Source organism: Leptodactylus fuscus, chromosome 3, assembly GCF_031893055.1.
Source record: "Leptodactylus fuscus isolate aLepFus1 chromosome 3, aLepFus1.hap2, whole genome shotgun sequence".
Lineage (NCBI taxonomy): Eukaryota > Metazoa > Chordata > Amphibia > Anura > Leptodactylidae > Leptodactylus > Leptodactylus fuscus.
Window position 1 is genome coordinate 39,421,090 of NC_134267.1, and position 14,287 is coordinate 39,435,376.

Sequence of the window (14,287 nt, forward strand, 5' to 3'; positions counted from 1 at the left end):
ATACTTTGTAAGACAACGCCACTATGTAAAATATTTCATACTACACGTAGGGATCGGCGTGCTCTCTGCTGACATGGATTTGTCTCACCTTTTGATGCCAGGGCGCTGTTAGGCTCATATTTCTCAATTAGCAGCTGGACTTGTTCCTGTTTCAGTGGTGGATACAGAATTTCATTTAGCCGTGGATCCCGCTGCTTGAAGTTAATGAATTCTGTCATCTGGTCAACACTGAGGTACGGTTTAGTTTTTGTGCCACTGGAAAAGAGCAATGTATATATATAACTGACACCTCGGAAATAATAATTACCATAATACTCACTAATGAGGGCACAAACTGAGCCCGGTGAAAAGAAAGGAATATCTCAATATCTCTACTCCTTATTATATGAATGTGATACTGGGTGTACTAATACGGTAAATGTCGGAAGAGGTTAAAGAAGTCTGTTTTCTTCTCCACTTTTCATGCCGATACTTTTTCCATATTAGCTATAAATAAGGGAGGGGAGATAGAAAAAACACTCAAATAACTTCTGCTGTGAAACTCTGCTATTCTCTATTATTTTAACACCGCTATGTTGTAGATAAGAGCCTCTGAGTGATCAGAATGAGGCAATGATGGAAACATTATACAATTCTAGTAGGGACAATTGAGGATCATCACAATGCAGAGTTCTGATAAAATTGTTATCACATCATGGCAAGTCATCTGTAAAATGAGTTCTGTCTATCTAAAACATCCGCACACGCAAATGCTACACAAAACCCCCCCCAAAAAGGATGTAAACGTTTCTTACAACTCTGCGAATATATTGTCTATTTCAGGCCGAGGACACAAGTTATTTAAGAAGACTCTGTAGGCTTCTGGTGTGAAGTCATCTTGAGGGATGGAGTCACTCTGCGGAATAAAAGAAACAGACTTAGAATATACCTGGAACTATACCGCAAATCCCAACGAAATAAAGTTATAGAGAGCTAAAGATGTAGCAGAGTTAACCCAAACTTCTACAATCGGTTAACCTGCTGCAGCGTGGTATCTTATCACAGAAGACAACGCATTTCCATAGACATAATAGACATGTTGGGTTTTTGAAAATGTAACTTTTCCGCTGCAGATTTTTTTTCTACAAGGTGTATAAGGGATTCGCCAGAATCTCATCCAATTTGCAGATAGTGTAATACGCAACAGTTTTTTTGCCGCACGGTCAAAACACTACATTTTAGCAGTATGGGGAAAATACAGACAGCCAAAACTATATCCTGTGCATGGAATCTTTTTTATTTCCTGTTTTTATTAATATTTTTGTTTTAAAATGGACTTTAGAAATATCTGGAAAAAAGAAAAAAAAACAAATGAAACAAAACAGAAGCTGAACCTCCCGGGATTCTACGTCTCCCTCTAGTACTGCAGCCGAGCACATATAATAGACTCAGCCTGATCTCTGGTGGCTTCCCCTCCACATCACTGCACCGTGCAAGGGGAACACAAGTTTAATGAGATAAATTCAATTGTGCTGTTTGGTAATGTTACAAACATTTACTGGCATTGTCATTTCCAATCTGTCTTCTACTGCGGACTATGATAACAGGCGGTGCTATAATAGCCAAGGTTAAAGGGGTGTTTGAGTGGTTAAAACATTGCAAAATTGCAAAAAAATGCTAATATTCTCCATACTCAAGAGGATTCATCATCGTTCTCATGTTGAGGTTCCCACTGTGTCTATTAAAGGGATTTTCCAGTGCGTAATTATTGATCTATAGGATAGATCATCACTATGAGATTGGTGAGGGTCACAGTCCCAGTCCCTCCCCCCATCTGGTCACAGCTTGCAGGGGTGCACTGCTCAGGTGAGTGCTGCTGCCTGTTCTTCAGGCCATTGATGCCCTCCATTGAGGGCATCTCACAAGCAAAATCATAAGTAAATTGGTGGACAATTGAAAAATTAGACGTTTTTGCACATATAAGTAATTAAAAATTTTACTCTATCCATCCCCATGGTGACCTTTGTTGTCTTGATCGGTTACCAATGGTTTACAACCATGAATTTAGGAACTTTCTATTGTCTGAGACCGGGGTAGCAGCAGTAGAGGCTGTCACTGGGTCTGGGGCATTAAGGGGCCTTTTTTTTTTAATAGGCTGTTACCTGCTGGAGTAACTCCAGTAGATAATGGGCCCTGTTTATTTACCGATCCTCACTCCTGCTCTGGTGCTTCCCCTTCTGCGGAGGCGGCTGTGAGTAGGAGTTGGGGTCGGTAAGTGAGGCCACAGGCCCTCAAACCCCAAAAACACTGCTATCATTATACTTGGGGGTGGATATTTTCAGACCCCCAGAATAACAGTTGGAATCCAACTGTTAGGACCCCGGCAGATGTTTTCCAAAGCACAGAGCTCCTTCAATTGTCCACATTCTCGGTGCTGTGCTTCTTGCTGGAATTGCTTTTAGTAGCAGGGTTTATTTGTACTGCTGCAGTGTCCCATAGACTTAAATGCAACACCACTGCAGTACCCAAAACCCCCAATACTAAAACACCCAGCATATAGACAATACCAGGAACTGCAATGCTGCAGGAAACAGCTGATCTGCAGGTGTCCTAACGCTGATCTAAAACAAATTGCCTATCATCAATTTTTAAAAAGGGGATCACTCCTTGAAATGGAACCATTTGATTGGGACTGAATTATAGAATGACCATGTGACCAACGAACATTTTGCCACTGATTGAGAAGACAAAAATTAGGGAAGAACACCGAGCATGCTCATAGTGTAGATAATTGGTACTGGACGGCTGAAAATACAAATTGACAAAGAATGGACCAGGTGGTCCCTCACCTTCGAGTGTTGTGATTGGATCACAACACTAGTGTGAACATCGAAAGTGGTGGTGGCAGCAGATTCCACAGACTAGTCACTAGGGACCAGACAATGATCAGCAGAATGGGCCAACGGCTGGAAATTGAAAATCTACGCTCTTTGCTCCAAAGATTGGAATAACAACAAGGTGTATAAAAAGGATGACCTTTATTAGACCAAAATGTACTGCACAACGCGTTTCAAGCTCCACAGCTCTTCTTCAGGTGCACAGTTTCATGCCAGGTGAGGTCCTTTTTATATAACTTGTTGTTATTCCAATCTGTGGACCAGAGAGCGCAGATTTCCAATCTCCAGCGATTGACCCATTTCATTGGTTGAGAAGAGGAAGTGGAGTTCCATCAGAAGAAAGTAGCCATGTTTTCTAATCCTGGATAACCCCTCCAACCATGGAACAAGCAATACCAATACATCAATCTGCTCAGCTCCCCCTGCTCTATAACATGCCGTCTCCAGATTTCACTACCTTTTCTCATTGTGACAGGTTCCCTTAAAGCAATATTCTGTTCAGTTCTGGCAAATATTAAATTATGCCCCAAGACCTCCAGATAAGCTCTTGCATAATTTATTGCGTGTTATTTGGGAATCTCTAGTATCTGCTTTACTTTTTAGTTTGCAAAAAAAGATAAGATGATAACAATTAAAAATGAATGAGCTCGATGGTGTTGGCCATGTGTAATACCATATGGTGATGTCAGATCACTACATCAGAAAAAAGAACAAGATGGTGATTTTTCTTTTTGTACATTTTTTAACTGTAAACACCACAAGGCATAAGATAGTAGAAGAAATGAGAAAAATATTGCAATGGAGGTATATTAGATATTTCTTAAAGTGTAACAGCATTGCTTTGTAGACAGACTCAAAATTCTGTACTTATTTATTTCAAAATCTAATTTTAATTTTTTTTCTGCAAAATATCTAAAAATCAACTAATTTCTTTAACAAAAATTTAAAAGGATTCCATAGTATTAGAAAACACAATTGCTTTGTTCGAAAAAACACTGCCACTCCTGTACAAAGGCTGTGTGTGGTGTTGCAGCTCACCTACATTCACTTAAAGATTTTTGCCACGACTTAAAGGGGTTTTCAAAGCTATACCAATTTGATCAAAGAGGATGAGGAAACTGTAAAAAAAAAAAAAAACAAAAAACACCAAAAACACCATAGTCACCTGCCCCCAATGCTCCTCTGAAATAAGACCATGAGAGTAGAAGGACTGTTCCATGGTGGAAGACACCGGAGAATAAGGGACAGGTGAGTACGGGGATTTTTGCACCTTCTCTGACCTCCATGGGCAAATCTGAATATCCAGGACAACCAAAACAAATATTGATGGGCTCTCCTTAGAATTCTGTAGGTCATCAACATAGGAGATAAGATAATCCTTTCAGGCTGGGTTCACACAGGGTTTTTGGTCTGGATTTTGACGCAGAATCTGTGTCAAAATCTGGCTCAAAAAACCACCTCCCATTGAATTCAATAGGTTGCTTTTTCCGCGAGCAGTTTGTTCCCGCTCGCAGAAAAAAGAAGCGACATTCCCTTTCTTTAGGCGCGACATTCCCTCCCGACTAGACCCATTCATTTGGGCCTAATCTGGAGTGGAATGCCATGACTGGATGCCGATGCACTGTATGCACTGCACCGGCATCCAGTTGCGGCTAGCCTTTTTTTGGACTGGATTCTGACCACGTCAAAATCTGGCCCAAAATCCCCCCGTGTGATCCCGGCCTAATAGCCACAATAATAGAGCAGTGGGGGACACACCGATTCCATGCCGATCACCTGATTGAAAGCAGTTGCAGCACTTGGGTAAGCACTAAAGTATCTTCTCTGTAACCATAAACTCAAGTTCATAAGTCACATGGTCCTTTGGTAGCTGAGCCTTGTTTTAGTAAATGGGACTGAAGTGCAATACAAGGCACCGTGTAATGTGCAGCGTTATTTCTGATACACAGTGAAGAGGCTGCAGCACTCACCCAAGTGCTTCTCTAAGTGTCAGCTGCAGACAGACAGAATTTGATCATTTAAAGAAGCACTCCAGCAAAAACTTATTTCCTAAATTTAGACGAGAGAGGTAAATGGTAGTGTATTTAGTTTTCTGACCAGTGTTTCATTTTAAAGTGTAAGTAAAGTTTTCATTTTTTTTTTTTTTCAGCATAGTGCCGGAGAAGGTAACAAACTTTATAATATACCTTAATGAAGAAACACGCCTGTTTCTTCACTTATTTCCCCCTTCTGTCACTGATCAAAACTGTACAATAGAAGTCTATGGAGAGGGGAAGGAGGAGAAAAAGGAGAGCTTTACAGGGCAGAAAGACATCTCCTCTATATAGAGACAGTTGAGTTATCAGGAATTACTACTTAGACTTCTCATGGCAGAAATGACTCATTTAATACTGTAGACACCTCATAGCTCTGTCTTTCCTTTGTCCCCTCCCTCTCTGCATAGACTTCATTGTTTATGTATGGAGTATGGGAAAAAACAGGATAAGACAGTAACATGTTTGTTGGGTGCGCTTCTTTAACTCTATGGCTGTGCATCGTAAGCAGAGAACAGAAATCTTTGCTTAAAAAAAAAATAGAAAAATAACCTTGTTTCACGTGTGTGATGCTCGTTCGAACTCCATTGTGGCTAGTAACAGGTGTGGGCTCATATATAATACACTGTATAAGGATATACCATGTTCTATGGACAGCTATAGTTACATACTAACTGGAAGAGATGAGCGAACAGCCGTTTCGAATAGCACGCTCCCATAGAAATGAAACCCCCCCGTGTGCCCGCTACGTCCATTCACTTCTATGAGAACGGCTGTTTCGAATAGTGTTCGCTCATCTCTACTAACTGGAAATCAATGAATGTCATTGTATGCGATATCCATTCTAAAGTCATCAATAGTTTTCCTACACCGTATACTAAAAGAAAGAAATTTTTTATTTAATAGAAAACTAAAAAAAAAAAAAAAAAACCTCAGCCCAAAACAAATGTAATTCTCCAATAGTAAAGAGAAACTTTCCAAGGTATCTGAGTTATTAAAATCAAATCACTAGTGAGATATTATAACTCAAGAAGGTCAAAATTTACAGCTGAGAGTCTCGTCTTCTCGGCTAGAAAGTGTCTTTTTACTTTATTAAAATTCTAAGTAGAGTTAGTAGATAACAGATGGATGACAGGTTCACATCTCTATTACTACGGTAAGACCCGGCACATCGGCGGCTGTAATTGACTGAATGTTATAAAAAGAAACGGAGACAAAAAAAGAAAAGAAACAATTCTTAAATTATCTATCGATTACTATAAACAATGTCGGGTGAACCATCTCACATGAAAACTTGTTCATGTATTGGAGATACTGCAATGATATGATATGATATGATATGATATGATATGCAATGATATTATTGATGGGATTTGTTCTTAGTCCTTGACTCTCTGCACCGGACAATTCCCGCTCAATTCCTGTAACTTGTTCTCTACAGGTTTCTGGAAGCTATAGTACATCAAACAGAATAATGTAGGCAGAACACTTCATCTAAACTTAGATAGAATTCTAAAGTGATCTGCCCAGTCCAAGTGAACTGCCAAAGGTATCGTGGTCGTAATATGGGTGCAAAGATGCCGCCTTAACAAAGGAGTTTCTGAGCCCCAATTAAAAAAATCAAGCATGGGACATTTTGGCACCATCAGCCATGAGTAATTGGGTGTACGTACTATCTCGGCACACGGTGGCGTAACTAAGAATGGCAGGGCCACGTGGTATACTTTTAACATGCCCCCCCCCACCAATGCTGAAGACTCCGACCGATCAACCGCTTGCCCCGCATTCCTGCACGCACTATTATTCTCCATAGTGGCCCCTGCACACAGTATTATGCCCCATAGTGGCCCCTGCACACAGTATTATGCCCCATAGTGGCCCCTGCACACAGTATTATGCCCCATAGTGGCCCCTGCATACAGTATTATGCCCCATGGTGGCCCCTGCACACAGTATTATGCCCCATAGTGGCCCCTGCACACAGTATTATTTCCCCTAGTGGCCCCTGCACACACTGTTATTTCCTCTAGTGGCCCCTGCACACATTGTTATTTCCCCTAGTGGCCCTTACACACAGTATTACGCCCCATAGTGTCCCCTGCACACAGAATTATGCCCCTTTGTGGACCCCCATGAACAATTTTTATACTCTGGGGTCTTTTCAGACACCAAGTATAATAATCCAAGACCCATAGGAGGATACAAACATAAAAAACACTGTTACTTACCAATCCCTGGCTTCGGTGCACTCCCTGTTGATGTCAGCCACTTCAATGATGTATGGGACACCACTTGACCCGGGCCTGCGTTGCAATGCATAAGGACGCAGGCCCCGGTCATGTGACGTCAGGGATGACACACAAGTAGGCCTGAAGCCTGCCTAGAGCTAGGAGAGGTAAGTAAATAGGGCCCATTACTGGTTGGAGTAACACCAGCTGGTAACGACCTACTAAAAAAAAACAACCCAAAAAAACGCAGCAGTAGCAGCTGTCGCCAGACCACTAATGTCCCTGGTCCTGTGGCAGCCGCTACTGCAGCTACCCGATAGTTACGCCCCTGTCTTCACCCCTTATAACTACACCCTAACTTGTGTCCACCTTTAATACTACACACATTTTGTTAAGGACTCCCTATTTCTGTCTTTTTTTTGTTATTTTTTACATTCTGTGCCCCATAAGGTCATAAATTGGGAGACATTTTAACATTCCTTTTCTTCTTCTTCTTTTTTTTTCTTCTATATTTCCCTGTAACTCCTTCCATGAACCACAGAACTGTTTTTTATCCCCTGGGTCCCAACAGCCCCTGAAATTGCAAAAGCAGGGACGGTAATAAACCAGTTCCCCATTCCTGCAGTTGCACGGACTTTTGCTACTGATGATTTTGTAAGGGACACAACTACCTTCCTGTAAACTTAAACAGCTGCCGCCCATATGTATATAGCCAATAGGAAGTTGTCAAGAGGTTAAAGGAACAGCAAATATGAAAAATGTGCAAAAACATATTCTAGCTCTTCCTCCTTCAAGCTCCTCCTATAATGCAATAATAATACCGTATTCTCTAGGTGTCCCAGGAGCTCAGCCACTCCTTACTGTCCTGGGTGTAAAACAACTGGCTGCAGCAGGAGTCTCTCCCCTTTGCTCTGTCTGCAGTAGGACTCAAGACAGTTACACTACACTGGCTAAATACCCTACAACAGGGGTGCTCACACTTTGTCAGCATGTGAGCTACTTTATAACATGCCCAATTCCAAAGATCTACTACCCACTTCTTGTGGGTGGGACCGGGACGATCCTGTGGGCGGGGCCGGGCAATTCTGTGGGTGGGGCGTGTCTGTGTGCGGGGCCGGGCAGAGCGTGAGAGCAGGAGACAGCGGCGTTCTGTGGCTTCCCAGGGATCCCTGGTGTCTCCTTGTTCACAGCGCAGGCTGAGAGTTATCTCTGGACACTGGCAGGCTGGGGATGCGGCAGCCCCACCTGCCAGTGTCCGGAGATGACTCTCAGCCTGCGCTGTGAACAAGCAGCACCCCGGCCCCCTCCATCCCTAAGAGCGGGGAGCGCGACATCCCCCGGAGCTGCTGCTGCTCAGCCTGCAAGTGTCCGGAGTGCCTGTTCACAGCGCAGGCTGAGAGTCGACTCTCAGCCTGCATTGTGAACAAGCAGACACCGGGGATCCCTGGCTGCATCCCGCGATCGACCCATATGTCCATTGCGATCGAACGGTAGATCACGATCGACGTATTGGGCACCCCTGCCCTACAAGAATATGCAGGAAATTCTGCAGACTGACAAAAAGTGAGGACAAATTTGTCTTAGGCTGAGCCCCCACATTGCAGAAAAGCTTATTTTTGTTGTTGCAGATTTTGCAGTTTTTTTTAATTAAGCTGTGCTTTTTTAGCCTTTCTAATGCTACCTGGAGGTGGCTAAATTTTAGATATTGGCTGACACTGAAACCAACTTCCGTCATAAATAATTCTCAGCACTGAGGATATATAATATGGGGAAAGGGTCAACTTTTTGAAATCCAGTGCTATAAGCCTTTCTCTCCTGTCTGGCTGATAACAGCGAGCAAGATCTTGCAAACAGAGATAAGGCAGAGATTTGGTGTAGTCTCCCTTTAACCATACGCTTGCAGAGATGGTAACAAGCCCTCGTTGAATCGTCTCATTATATTTCTTTATGTAATCTCGTGTACACAAAGTTCTCGAACGCTATTCATAACGCAGCTGAATCTGAAAGCAGAGCAATTTCCAAACAGAACCCCCTAGTCCCGACGTGAGGCCGGCAGTCTGTCCTATTGTTTACTGCGGGCTGAATTTTTATTTTTTTTGCAATTTTCGGAGCAGAAATCATTAGGAATGTTTTATCTTCACATTTTCCTTTATTGTCCTATTAACTTGCGCCTTAACAATGAAGGCATATAGTGCGCCCGGCGCCTGCCTCGCACATACTTACCCTGCCAGATGGAAGATTACAGGCCTCTAATGCAGTTTCCACTCGTTTTCTGTCTGCCGAAAATAAACGGTAGAGGCTAGAAAGAAAAAAAAAAGAAGGAGAAAAAGTAATGAAGCCTTTCTATATCTCTTTATTTCAAGCAAAATCCACGGTAAAATGAATTAGTTTTATCCCATCCTAATACCATTCCACAGTGTTGTAGGTTTTAAGCTAGAACAGAATCAACAATGCGTTTCTCAAAGGTTGTGATCTGCATAATACCCAAAAATGAGAGCGGTGTCGGCGCCTCGGATAGTCCCTCAGTCGATATTCCTACATTATCATTATAATTTCATTTGACCTACTAAAAATCCAAAGCTTGCCATGATCTGATTTGCCGGAGACAATTTTCACTTTTCCTTTCATCTTCGTTCCTTGCTTGTTAAGCATATCCTTGCTGGTAAATTCCCAAATGATATTAAAAAATAGATCTACATAATTAATTATTTTAATTTTGCAGCGCTTTGGAACAGTCAAGCGACTTCCTCAATTTTTTTGATGTTTTCATTGGAATTGATGTTCAGTATAAAGTGCTGTCCTAGCAATAAAATTCTGTCTAAGTAGCTTACAGTGAATCTTCACCCTTAACACCATTATGGTTTTTTTAACCTTAATACAGTAAGTCCTAAAATTTGGAGTAATTTATTTCTTAAGTCTGTATATCTTTGTAGCGGTAGGAGCTCAATATACGGTTAGCATTTCAAATTCATTGCACACGCATAGAGTTAATGTATAACTGTATTATATTACTGTGTATTATCCTGTATCTGTATTACTATGCTGCTGTAACATGCTGAAATTTCCCCAATGTGGGACTATTAAAGGATTATCTTATTTTATCTTATCTTAAACTGCTGCCAGCACTAGAGGGTAAACTTAGGAGTATACAATATACAGTACTACTGTATATACTGAACACAGTAGAGCTGGGCAAACTGCTTCATCACAACACAGGTTCAACCTGAATATCCCAAATTGAGAACAGTTTGGGACCCCAGAGTAAGATAATTGCAGGCCCAGGGAGGGTGAGAAAAAATAAAAAACACATTTATAATCACCTCCCTTCATCTGCTTTTGGCCTCCTCGCAGCATCTGATGCTTTCCTGTGGTCAGTGAAGCTGTGGCCTGTGTTTGGGCCAAACCAGTGATATGGGCCCACCATGATTATGACCTCATGTCACTGGCATATCCATGTTACCTAAGAAGTGACCCCGGAAATATAACATCACCAAGGAGTCCAAGAGAGGGTGCCACATACCAGAGTCCCAAAAGGAATGGGGGGGGGGTATAAGTGAGTATAAGGCTGAATTCACACGGAGTAAAGTATAGCGCGATCTGGCACGTATACAGCGTGTCAGAGTTTGCGCGCTCAAAAAGATCCCATTGATTTCAATGGGGGTTACGAGCGTATACGGCACGTAATTTTGCACCCGTAATTTTGCGGCCGCTCATAACCCCCATTGAAATCAATGGGATCTTTTTGAGCGCGCAAACTCTGACACGCCGTATACGTGCCAGATCGCGCACCAGTTTCCTCCGTGTGAATTCCCCCTAATTGTTTTTATTTTTTCTCACCTCCCCTGGCCCTCCACTTTTTATACTCTAGGATCTTAAGAGATCCCAAAGTGTAATCATTTCACTTCTGAACTTATTCGACCCAAAACTAATTACAAACCCAAGCCACATGAAAGTAAAGGAATCTTGGGAGGTTCGCCCATCTCTGGTGCCAAATAAGTGCTGTATCCTCTTCATTCCTAAAGAAAGTCTACCACCTCCCCGAGTAGATTCAACTGCTACCTCGGCATTACAGAGCACATTACAGTGATAAATAACGCATCTTTTTACTTTTGTCACTTTAGTAGATTTAGAGAAAAAAAATTAGGCAGTCGGTGCACTGGGGGCGGAGCTTAAGGAGCACTGCCCTTTCTATTCAAGTAGGATTGGTGATTTCATAACAGGAAGAAGATCAACTCCCACTGCATGAAGTGGCGCAGGTACGAAATGGTAGGGGTCTGATCAGCAACAGCAGTGCTCCGGGAGATGAAGGCCAGCCTACAGTGCACCATCTGCCTCATTTCCATAAGACTTAAGGTTGTTTTTCTCTGAATATTCAATAATGACATACAAAAATCTCTTTAGAAATGAAGAGGACGCAGCACTAATTTGGGACTAGAGATGGGCCAACCTGACTTGTTCTGTTTCAGGTGGTTTGGGTCCCTGAGTAGCTCTTTAAGGCTGGGTTCACATGATGTATTTTGGCTCGTAATGTGGCACGTAGACGGCGCGGGAGCTTTTGCGGGCCGTGATTTTGCGGCGGCCTCAAAATAGCGCCGCGTATACGATCCACGTATACGGCCCGCAAAAGCTCCCGCGCCGTCTACGTGCTACATTACGAGTCAAAATACATCGTGTGAACCCAGCCTAATATGGTGATAACAGTTGAATAGACTTGGGGAGATCCTTTAAAGGGACATAGATTGGTAGGTTAGGGTCACTTGAATCAAATGATGCCTCTTTTGCTTGGAGATTGTCATTTTTGGCAATATGTAAATGAGCTCTGGGGGCTGGGTTGATATACAGCGTTCTGGTGATAGGCAGTGGTGTAACTAAAGTCTTGTGGACCCCGATGCAATCTTTTGTCCGGGGCCTGCTACCTCATCCCTACAGTGAATTTTTGATAGCAATGGTTACAGGTGCTAAGGAGTTTAACCCAACCTTAGTGTGGTTAGGGCAATCTGTGGACCTCCTTGGCTTATGGGCCAGATGGGAGCTGCAATCTCAATACTGAAGCCACAGATTTTGGGCCCTCTAAGGCTCCTGGGCCCTGGTGCGACTGCACCCTCTGCAGCCCCTCAAGTTACACCCCTGGCGATAGGCTACCTTTAAGATTAAAGGGAGTTCCAGAGCTGCAGCATTTCAGAGTACACATTATAAAAACCCTATCAGACCAACCCTGTCCCATCTGCCCGCACCTTGAGGCATCAGAAAGCTATCTCGAAGAAACAACGTCAAGATATAGTGTGAGACAAATGACTTTGCAGTGCATGTTGATGGAAAGCATTTTTACGTGGAGTTTGACCAACTGAAATAAGAAAATGCATTTATATTGCAGGGAAGCTTCAGATTTCTATAAGGATATTTGCATTTTTCATATGAATGTTGGAATAAATGATGAAAGCTGACATTTGTCCTCCCTAGTTTAAGACTAAGAGTTAAGAGTTTAAGAGTTTTTTGCCTTAATGAAATGATAGAGTTAATGTCTTCATGCTATATTATATACTATATTATATGCTGAGAACTAGATATGAGCGAACAGTGAAATGTTCGAAGTTCGTAGTAGCTGCTCAATACTCGACTGTTTGATTGAACATCGAACCCCATTATAGTCTATAGGGAATAAATACTCGTTTAGGGGGAAACCACTATTCGACTCAGGAGGGTCACCAAGTCCACTATGACACCCCAGGAAATGATGCCAACACCCTGGAATGCAACTGGGACAGCAGGGGAAGCATGTCTGGGGGCATCTAACATGCCAAAGTCACTGTATTACGTCGGGATCCCTGTCAGCTTGAACCAGGCAGAACCAGCGTTGATTGGCAAAATGTTGTACTCTGTATGGCATTCGGCCAATCAACGCTGGTCAACGCATTCCTATGAGAAAAAGTCAGCTCCTGCATAACCGCAAGCTGACAGGGATCCTGATGTAATACAGTGACTTGGGCATGTTAGATGCCCCCAGACATGCTTCCCCTGCTGTCCCAGTTGCACGCCAGGGTGTTGGCATCATTTCCTTGTGTGTCATAGTGGATTTGGTCAATGCATTCCAATGCCGAGATGTAGCAGTGCTGGCCGTGCACTCAGCTCGGCTACACCAGAGATGCAGCCAAGCTGAGTGCACAGCCAGCACTGCTACACCAGAGATGTGAACCCTGCTGCACACTCAACTCTGCTACATCAGAGATGCGCTGAACCCTGTTGCACACTCAGCTTTGCTGCATCAGAGATGCGCTGAACCCTGTTGCTCACTCAGCTCTGCTGCATCAGAGATGCGCTGAACCCTGCTGCACATTCAGCTTTGCTGCATCAGAGATGTAGCAGAGCTGAGTGTGCACTGAACCCTGCTGCACACTCAGCTCTGCTGCACCTCAGCAGAGCTGAGTGTGCAGGAGGGTTCAGCTCACACTCAGCTTTGCTTCATCTCCGGTGTAGCACTCAGTATCAGCAGATTCTTGAGAATAATGTTCAAGAATCAGTGACGAAGTTGAAGTTACGCCGGGGATGGATATTTCAGCAAGACAATGATCCAAAACACCGCTCCAAATCCTCAGGCATTCATGCAGAGGAACAATTACAATGTTCTGGAATGGCCATCCCAGTCCCCAGACCTGAATATCATTGAACATCTGTGGGATGATTGGAAGCGGGCTGTCCATGCTCGGCGACCATCTAACTTAACTGAACTTGAATTGTTTGTCCAAAATACCTTCATCCAGGATCCAGGAACTGATTAAAAGCTACAGGAAGCGACTAGAGGCTGTTATCTTTGCAAAAGGAGGATGTACTAAATATTAATGTCACTTTTCTGTTGAGGTGCCCATATTTTTGCACCGGTCAAATTTTGGTTTAATGCATATTGCGCATTTTCTGTTAGTACAATAAACCTCATTTCAATCCTGAAATATTACTGTGTCCATCAGTTATTAGATATATCAAACTGAAATGGCTGTTATAAACACCAAAATATTTAGAACTAAAAATGATTAAGATTAATAGGGGTGCCCAAACTTTTTCATAGGACTGTACTTATTGGTAGACAGTGTATATATACACCCTCCATAGAGGATAGGTTATCTTCTACTGTAGTCTTTATTTATCCTATTACTTG

General features: G+C 42.8%; 1 protein-coding gene across 1 annotated transcript in view; it reads right to left on the minus strand.

Moving 5' to 3' along the window:
- The window catches only part of PLCB1 (phospholipase C beta 1), a 480,198-nt gene that overhangs the window by 160,660 nt on the left and 305,251 nt on the right, over nucleotides 1-14,287 (minus strand). Inside the window, exons 7-9 of the mRNA XM_075267398.1 lie at nucleotides 9,361-9,436; nucleotides 795-895; nucleotides 89-255 (exon numbers count right to left, since the gene is read on the minus strand). Of these exons, the coding sequence (XP_075123499.1) occupies nucleotides 89-255; nucleotides 795-895; nucleotides 9,361-9,436 (344 nt within the window). The remainder of the gene's footprint in view (nucleotides 1-88; nucleotides 256-794; nucleotides 896-9,360; nucleotides 9,437-14,287) is intronic.